Source organism: Centropristis striata, chromosome 22 (assembly GCF_030273125.1).
Source record: "Centropristis striata isolate RG_2023a ecotype Rhode Island chromosome 22, C.striata_1.0, whole genome shotgun sequence".
Classification (NCBI taxonomy): domain Eukaryota; kingdom Metazoa; phylum Chordata; class Actinopteri; order Perciformes; family Serranidae; genus Centropristis; species Centropristis striata.
The window spans coordinates 671,111-680,593 of NC_081538.1; the positions used below are offsets into that span (position 1 = coordinate 671,111).

The window sequence follows — 9,483 nt, forward strand, 5'->3', positions numbered from 1 at the left end:
AAGAATTAAGACTTGAAGAGACTAAAACCACCACTTCTTTAGTTCTTAAAGGAATCTGGCTGTGCTGAGGCAATAACAGTGACTTAATAAACCACCAATTTTCCTCCACGACGTTTATCATGGCCAGCTGAGAGGTTGTTTGAGATTATAGGGATATTATATTTACTCACTTACTTTTTTGTTTCCAACAGTTAAAAAAGGCAAAAAGAAACTCTGTTGAGTCAGTTTTTCTTTCAACTTTCCAGATGAAAGCAGATCGATCAGAGAAGTGACTCTGCAGCACTTGAGCGGACAGAGGATGTGTGTGTGTGTGTGTGTGTGTGTGTGTGTGTGTGTGTGTGTGTGTGCAGCCTTCAGGGGGGGCACTATATATGTTAATGTCTGTGAAATTGTCTCAAAGTGTGTCAGCACCTGAGAGGCTCACCTGAGTGAAACTTTCTAAAATTGTTTCTTGAGAAGAAAAATAAAAAAACGGAGCTTGATCAACAGACGAAAAATGCCAAAATGTATCAGAAGAAAGTGAGACTTTAGAATGAAGAGAGTGATAGTTCTGAGAGCTGCAGTTAAAAGTTTGTTGTGGCTGTGGAGGGGACGGAGGGGGTTTAGATGTTTACTTCTTTTATTTTCTTGCTCTTGTTCTTATTCCTCTCTGCCACTTGATGTGTCAGCTCTTCTCAGCTCTTTGTTTTCTCAGTTTTATGTGTTTACATCTTTTTGTGAATGTGTGAAGCCTCCAGAATAAAGACAGAGGGGAAAAACAGGGAGAATGGTAAAGAACACTAAGCATCATTAACTGTGGGCTCGGGATGGGAGTCCAGCACTGGATCCAGTTGGGAACCAGTTTCAAATTGTCCAATCGATTGGAGCCGTTTGCCTCTGAGCTTTGTGATTCCTTTTATTGATGCTGCTAGCTAAAAACAGTGACATCAACCTCTGCTGGAAACAGAGAGTCATGGTACCAAAACGTGGCTTCAGTTAGTCAGTGCTGCTTTTAATGTCAGTGAAAGAAAATCAGTCAAATTTGGCAGATAGAGGAAGTGAATCTGCTGATCAAAGCATTTTTTTCCGTTTATTTTTCTGACAGAAAATGACAAAGATATACCAGGAAACACACACTGCAAAAAAAGATAATCAATAGCTACTCAATAAAATTGAGGCAACAGATTGCACGCAATATTATTAATTAAATCTAACTACGTTACAAGTTGAGTTAATAACTTAACAGGAAGTTTTAAGTGTCAATTAAAAACGGACTAATTCTATTGTGTTGGATTCATTCAAAATGCTCTTGATTTAGAATTAAATACACATAAAGATTATATTTAATGTGATCAAAATAAGTTGATTCTATCTCAAACTGCTAAATTGTTTTATGGCTACATTACAGTGAAGATATGTTGAAAGTTTAGCTTTTTCTTTGTTGACATCACAGCAAATAAACTGGCCACTTCGACTTCAAATACCATTAACAGACCATATGTTAGGACCTGAGACAAAATAAAAATAGCTTTTGAAGGTTCGTGGCCTTTAGATGCACAGTAAGTTGAGCAATTCTGTACAAAACTGCACGTTGCACCAACTGGCCCTGTACTAGTAGAGTTATTTTGCAGGAATGTATTCAGAAGTCAATGCTAACTGAGTAGCGCGTCCTTCACCGAGGCTAAATGTTCTCTTATAACTTTCATGCCGTGCAGGCAGGCTGCACAGAAACCTAAATGAAAAGAAAAAATGCTGTGCAAATATTCTCTCATTTCATCCATTTTCGATGATGACATGGGTCACATGCATGTCTTTTTTCTGCTTTGCCTCTTGTGTAATGACTCAGGGATAATGAAAATTGAATTGAATTGAATGAAATTGATCTGATTAGTTCGGGGAATTGAAGATGTTTGAGCAGAATCGATCTCTGCATTGGTTTTCAATAAAAGCAATTCCCCCCTGACTCTGACCTGCTGCTAACAGTAGAGAAGTTGCTCCAACAACTGAAAATATCAATTAAACCCATTATGATAATTATCTTCAGCCCTCTGCTCATGCCAAATTACTAAATTTGCCTGCCAGTAAAGAGGTTTAATGGAAAAGGCAACACTTTGGAATAAATGACCCCCTACTCTTTGCTAAATCAACATACATTATGTTTTTTTAGCATTGTTCCTCCAGTTTGCACAGTAAATCAGTGAACCCCCCATCCTCCCACCTGTACCTGATCTTTTAATCATGATCATTTTATGATAACTGATTACCCTGTTATTCATAATTTAGCACACCATTCCTCAGTTCCACACAGAAATGAACACTTTTCAGTGCGTGCAAGAAAACTAAAGCTCATCTCACTTGGTCTTAGGTGAGGAATTACACTTCCAGCTAATGGCTGTGTCATTTATTAGCAACCCAGGCACAAACACACATTAGTAAAGTGTTAAACGTCATGTTTCCCCCAGGGATGCTGCTTCAGCAGGGAAAATGTCTTTTGCTGTAGTTTAGTGAGGCATGCAGGACCTGTTTGTGTGTGTGTGTCTGTGCTCATTAATCCCCTTCCAATCGGCCGTGACATGTTCATTAGCCTGCTGCCCGTTAGCATTGTTCACGCTAAGCTTCAGCCGCAGCTACAGCATGTGTGTACATTCTGTCATGTGTGTTAGTGCACGTGCACGTGCACGTGGCGAGCTCTTAATGAGCGCCAGTCCAGAGAGAAGACGCCTCCGGTTGTTAGAAAGAAGCCGAGGCCAAATACACAGAGACAAGCAGGAGATAAAGAGATGCTAAAAGGGTGAATAGAAGGAGTGGAAGTTGCTATTAAAGTCATTAAACATTAGACGTCTCGCTAAAGATGAGACGCACAAACACACACACACACACACACACACACACACACACACACATACATGTCTTTGTGTAGTTGTGAGGACCACCACTTCCCCTAGCCCAACACACACATTTCAGGGTTTACCATCTCTGTTAGGACCTTCCCTGAAATTCATACAGATGATTAATTAAGGCCTTTAGAGGCTATCCTAGCATTTTCTTTGTGAGGACTGGAAAAAATGTCCTCACAACTACAAATGTCCTCACAATGTTGGTATTCTGCCATGGGTTGGTCCTCACAACTATATGAAGACAAACACACACATACACATACATACATGTCTTTAATAGTTGTGAGGACCACCACTTCCCCTAGCCCAACACACACATTTCAGGGTTTACCATCTCTGTTAGGACCTTCCCTGAAATTCAAACAGATGATTAATTAAGGCCTTTAGAGGCTATCCTAGCATTTTCTTTGTGAGGACTGGAAAAAATGTCCTCACAATGTTGGTATTCTGCCATGGGTTGGTCCTCACAACTATATGAAGACAAACACACACACACAGCCTCAGCCTCCCACTTCCAAACACCACAGAGTGGCATCACAGTGATTTCATCACTCGGGGTTGATTGCTGTTTCATCTCATTTATTTTGCTTCCTTTTCTTGTCGGGCCCGCGGCGGAGTAAACACCACAGGTTCCATTGTGTGAAGTGGTTTAATATCTGACTGATTTCCTTTCCTTTCTCCTTTGTTGCTTTACAATACGTCATCAATGCTTTTTGTTCAAAAAGAGGTCATAAAATAATAACAATGATAAAATAAAGTGTGTGTTTCTAAGAGCCTGTGCAGCCAGGGTGACTCCCTGTCGGCTCATGCATCATCATGGTGTTATTCCCTGCAGCCTGTCTGCTCTGTTGTGATCCTGTTTGGTTGATGCATTGGTCCTTTAAACATCCTGGTCTCTGCGGGACGCTGCTGCTGCTGCTGCTGTGGCGTTATTCCCCACAGAGCAGCTCTAAAAAAATGAAAGAAGTTGTTCTCAGTGCTGTTCCTCTGTTCATTCTGCTCTGTTGAAGCTGTTTCAGACTTCTTCTATACATGAGGCCGTTAATAATGCCAATGCAGAAACACTGTCTGTTTGATTGACTGATATATGGAAGTGTCTTTGTTCATTCGCTCATTCACAGAAAAAAAAAAACACACTAGAAGAAGGTTACCTTGAAAGTAATGTACAGTAGCTCAGCTAACACTGTAAAAAAAGAAAAGTTGGGTGAACTCAACATTTCAAGGCAACAAACTTCGATAAAATTTTAAGTTGGACAATTAAACTAAATATTTTAAGTTTTGTTTTTGAGTTTGCTCAACTCTGAATTCAGATTTTTGTCAACTCAACTATAAGTTGTACTAACTTATAATTTAACATTGTAATAACTTTTAATCCTTACTTCTGCTAACTTCTGCAATGTGCTGAAGTGGCACGATTGTAACGCCGCTATGAAATGTCAGCTAATGTTGCGACCACAATTTTGAGTTAGCATTGATACGCTAATGGCTACTCTTGTAGCTGTAGCAAGCAGCGTCGCTAGCATCAGTTAGCCGCTAGCGTCAGTTAGCCGCTAGCATCAGTTAGCCGCTAGTGTCAGTTAGCCTCTAGCGTCAGTTAAAAATGTAATTGTGTAATTATCAGACCGCCATTACATGTTTCATCTCGTGCCCCCCCTATCGGCAGCTCGTGCCCCCCCAGGGGTCCACGCACCACCCTTTGGGAACCCCTGGTTTAAAGGAATACAAACAAGCAACAGAGATTTTTTTGCCCTCTAGCAGAACAGTTATTGGGTGCAGACAGACTTTTCTTTAGCGCCATAGGTGAGGCTATTTGGGACGAAACCTCTTTCATTTCTGTTTTAAAATGATTCACCTCTGTTCATTCCTCCGTGTCCACTTCTCTTTCATTCCTCATGCCCTTCTCTCGTTCAACCCATCTCCCTGCTCTTGTTGTGCTTTTGTTTTCCATCTCAGTTTTAGTTCAGTCGATCTGAAGACTCTTCAAAGCCCAATGTGAGGGCACGGTGCATTGAAGAAGAACTCTCGTCTCTCCTTCTCTGCTTTCATTTCCTTTCATACCCACACATCTCTCTCTTTCTCTCTCAAGGTTTTAGGTTTTGTGCCTAAAGTGACATACGAGGTCTCCTGAAGGTCTAGTGTGTGTGTGTGTGTGTGTGTGTGTGTGTGTGTGTGTGTGTGTGTGTGTTTGCAGCAGCAGGTAGTTTCAACTGTAAATGTCTCTGTATTATGTAAGACGTGTTCACCAGATGATGCTCGTCTACAGTTCCAGTTGTCGTCCGCCTCTTTCTCTCACTCTGTCTCACTCTTTCACTCACTGTAAGCAAAGCAATCATTATGATTGTGTGTCTGTCTATCACTCTATCTCTTTCTCTCTCTGTTTACCTCGGCCTCGCTCTCTTTTCATACCTACATCCTAATTTTACGTTACATAAACTGGATGGACAACTCTCTTATTACATCACACGCAGATCCAGGCACCAGAATGAACTGAATGTTTGTTATATTTAAAATATTCACATGCAAAACAATGGAAATAAGTCATTATTAGAAAAAGAAAATAATTTAGAATAAAACCCTGAATCCAAATAAGTTGGGACACTTAAAAAAAGCTTCTGCTACCTGCATTCAGTTGAATACAGTCCAAAGACAAGAAAATATCTAATGCTCAAACTGGTAAAGTTTTCTTTAGGAGCCCAATTTGACTTCAAATATCACAGTTGGGATGTGCTCAATGTCTTTGATTTTACAAAATGAAATGATGTATTTATTAATCAGAGCATTAGCTGAGCGCTTTAATAAATGCACCGTGCTTAACAAATGTATTAGACCACCGGTTTATGCCACAGCTGTGAGTGTAAATTACCAGCTTTAGTAATTTCCAAAATAATTTTAAATGTTTTTTTAATGATTAATAAACCAGCATGCAGAAGCTCCTTAACCAAAAATTATATTTTTAATGCTGAAATATAATTTCTGTTTACAAAAACAACTGTAAAATTAGTCAAAAACATTATAATTTCTTGATTAAGATGTCAAATTATAGTTATTTACTATCATTTCTGAACAGAAAAATCAGTTTTAGTGGTTGAATGTTATTCCCAGTGATTCGGCTCAAATCTGGGAGTAAATTTCAGTTTGTTATTTGCCAAATAAATAACAATAACATTTTAGTTTTAAACAAGCTTTTGAAAGATTTGTAAAATATTTGTTTTCTCGTTTTTATGACAGGTGGTCTAATTAATTATTTAAGCACTGTATATACTTATATATAGTGTTACTTGTGCTGTCTATGCTATTGTCCAAATGATGCTACTCTTACAACATAGAGCTTACAGAAAACAAAAATAAGTAATACACAACAATATAATAATGCATGTACAATCATACTAAAGATAGATGCATTGTGTCTTTATTTATGTTTTACACAACGTCCTAACTCTTTTGGAATCAGGGTTGTAACAGAATATAATCAACAGAATATAATTGTAATAATCGTCTCAGAGCATAGTGAAGGTAGAAAGTGGCAGCAGCATCATTTGTCACAGTGAAATGTTTTATTGGCAGCAGTTCTCTCTGTTTATTTGTTGTATTTCAGATTGGAAGCCAACATTCAGAGCCTGTGAAACTCTTTCAAAGCAGCCAAAACTATAACTTTCAATGTGTTCAATTAAAGTGAACCGCTAAAAGGGGAAAAAAACAATGAATACAAATGGATAAAGCCACAACGCTGCCAGTTATATAGGAGAGAAAATAGTGTTTTAGTTTACAGTCTGGAGGGGATAAACAAAGTCATGGAGCTTTTTCAAGGTTCTAATTTCACTGTCAGGACTTTTCTTTTTCCTAATTCCCCAAATTAAGTGATTTTATCAAGTAATCAGTAAAAAAAAACAGATATTATGTTTTATATTTCATGTGAATATAATCCAATCAATCTTATTTCCATATATGTTTTTGTACCTACTCCATGTTGACACCTTATTTTTAACAGCAGATTCAGTTATTTGTATCCTGGGGCTGTTTCAATGCATTTACCATAAAGGTCAGAAATAAAGAGCACTCCACAGATATGCAGTATGAGTGACAGCTGGCTGTGTTTTCCTCTGTCAGCTGCCGTGAACAACCTTGGCTGCCAGTTTTATCTTTTTTCGTCTGTTTCAGAGAACTTGAACATTTTTAACGACTTTGTCTTTCTGTCAAACGCTGTTTCGGTTCTTGGACGTGTTCTTACCACAACTCTGTATGCTGCAACTGAAATAAATAATACACTTAAGGCTCCGTTTACATGGTGACGGTCTGAACAGAAGACCTAAAGTGGCGTCGCGTCTTCACTTTTTATTCCGCGTTTAGACGAGCGTTTTCAGGAGGAAATCTGCTGCATACGGTGACGCTAAAGTGTGTGAAATGTGATTGTATGCAGCCAGGCGGCATCACTTAAAGCCATAAACGAAAGGCACTTACGATTAAATATTTTGTTGTTTTTACCCGCAAGCGTCCTCATGTAAACGGGGCCTAAGAGGATAAAAAACTACAAAAAGATAAACAATCAAACGGAAGCTTGTAGTTTTGTAGTTTTGTAGTTTTCTTACGGATCCAACATGGCTGCAGCAGACGCGAAACTCTCTTTAGCTGTAGATGGTGTTTTAAATAGTTTAGAGCCAAAGTTGATTTTAAAAGAAGAACAGAACTTAAAGCCATAAACGAAAGGCACTTCAGATAAAATATTTTGTCGTTTTTGCCCGCAAGCGTCCTCGTGTAAACGGAGCCTAAGAGGATAAAAAACTACAAAAAGATAAACAATCTGATTAAATAATAACACCACAACAATTCAGAAGTCCAATAATTGTAAAAAAAACAAACATTTCATCTCTTTAACTTGTTTCCTGCTCTCCTCTTCCTCCTGTCTTCATCCAGCCCAAGCAGCGAACCTCTCTGTCTTCGTCCCTGGACGTCCAGAGGCCGGTCAACCACAGCTGTGAGCCCAGCGAGGTGAGCTCGTCCCTGGGATACGCCAGCTTCAGCACCAGCCCCCCCGCCAGCCCTCCACTCAGCCCCAACCAGGAGGACTCAGCAGGCTCCAACGACGACTGTCAGCTCACAGGTAGGAGACACACAGACAGGCAGACAGACAGACAGACAGACAGACAGACAGACAGACAGACAGACAGACAGACAGGAGGAGAGGGATCTGATCACTGACTACAGCCTCTCTACACCTCAACCTGACTGAGAGAAGCTGCTGCTAATTCATGTTAGCATTAGCTGGAGCATTAACTGGGATGTTAGTTTTGGCTAGCAACAAAACAAAAACAAAATGTATCTTTCTGACCTCAGAAAACTGAGCAGCGACTCCTTGGAGTGTCTGTTAGTCCAACCAAACACTGAACAAGACATTTACTGAACAAAACGTTCAAATAAACTGTCATTAAGTGAAAATACAGTGAAAGGGTCAAAGTTATGAGACCAAACCGCTAAACGTCCTCTTTTCTATCTATATAACGTTATATATAACTTTATTGACACGTTGCCGTGGATACGCATTGTTCTGCTTCTCTCCTGGTGACGGCTCGCCTTGTTAGTGACCTGTCAATCAAAGGTAGCCCCGCCCCCAAATCATACGATTCTTTATCTTCTATTTTCTTCTAAATGGGGCCATTATTAGAACTATTGACATCAGATTGTCTTGAAGAAGATTTTTTACTAGTGATTGAGACCATAGTGTTGTCCTGAAAACAGTTTCTGAGGAAATAAATCAAGTGAGAAGTTTTCAAATTTTGCACTGAAATGAATGGGCAGATTTTTTTTTGCAGCCAAACTTTTCGGTGGCTTGCAGCTTAAGGCACTTCCTGGTTGAGACACAGAGATTACCCTGGTTCCTCCCTGACCCCGGCGTCTCCCTCTGGAGGAGGATCAGCAGAAAAACAAAAACCTCCTCAAGGCCAATATCACAATATGAAAACTCTTGATCTTGGGTCCCTTAGCTGTCTGCTGCACGGACACAAAAACAAAGCAATTAAATCAAAGTTGTCATTCAAGGTTGCAGAGATACAAGCTGTATATTCCAGACCTTTACAGTCCTTATTGTCCCTGCGGACAGGGGGAATGTAATGTAGCTGGACTCAGAATGATGAAATGATTTAATCCAACATGGGGAATCACTGTAAAAATCACATCTCTCTTGTGTATATTTGCCAGCTGGAGTGAATGGTTGAGTTATTCAGTTATGACATCAATAATGCATAAAGCACACATTCACTGTGAAGGTCAATATATTGAATGTGTGTATTAGACTGTACCCTTGGACTCATGCTGCATCTATTTCTTCGTGTTTAAGCTGACTTTTATAACGCTGCACAGGTTTTTCTCTGCCTCGGTCCATGTGTTGTTTAAACTCCTTCAGCCTGGAAACCAAATGAAACTCTAACCCTCTTGCCCTGGGTCCTGGGAAATTGAAATCATATTTCTACTCCTGTCATACTTGAGAGCAGAGCCAAGAGGCAAACACCTTCCAGGCTCACAACAGATCTTAAAAAACGACTCAATGGAAGCTGCAACATTTGTGTCCAGGGGGAGTTCAAGATATGATTCAGAATATGTTGAAACTGACAAA

The 9,483-nt window shown here is 39.6% G+C and overlaps 1 protein-coding gene across 1 annotated transcript in view; it reads left to right on the plus strand.

Annotated features, from left to right (window-relative positions):
* Positions 1-8,663, plus strand: part of LOC131961078 (ankyrin repeat and sterile alpha motif domain-containing protein 1B-like) — a 45,951-nt gene extending 37,288 nt beyond the window's left edge. The window contains exon 4 of the mRNA XM_059326352.1: positions 7,788-8,663. Coding sequence (XP_059182335.1) covers positions 7,788-8,072 — 285 coding nt within the window. The 3' untranslated portion in view covers positions 8,073-8,663. The remainder of the gene's footprint in view (positions 1-7,787) is intronic.
* The last annotated feature ends 820 nt before the right edge of the window (positions 8,664-9,483 follow it).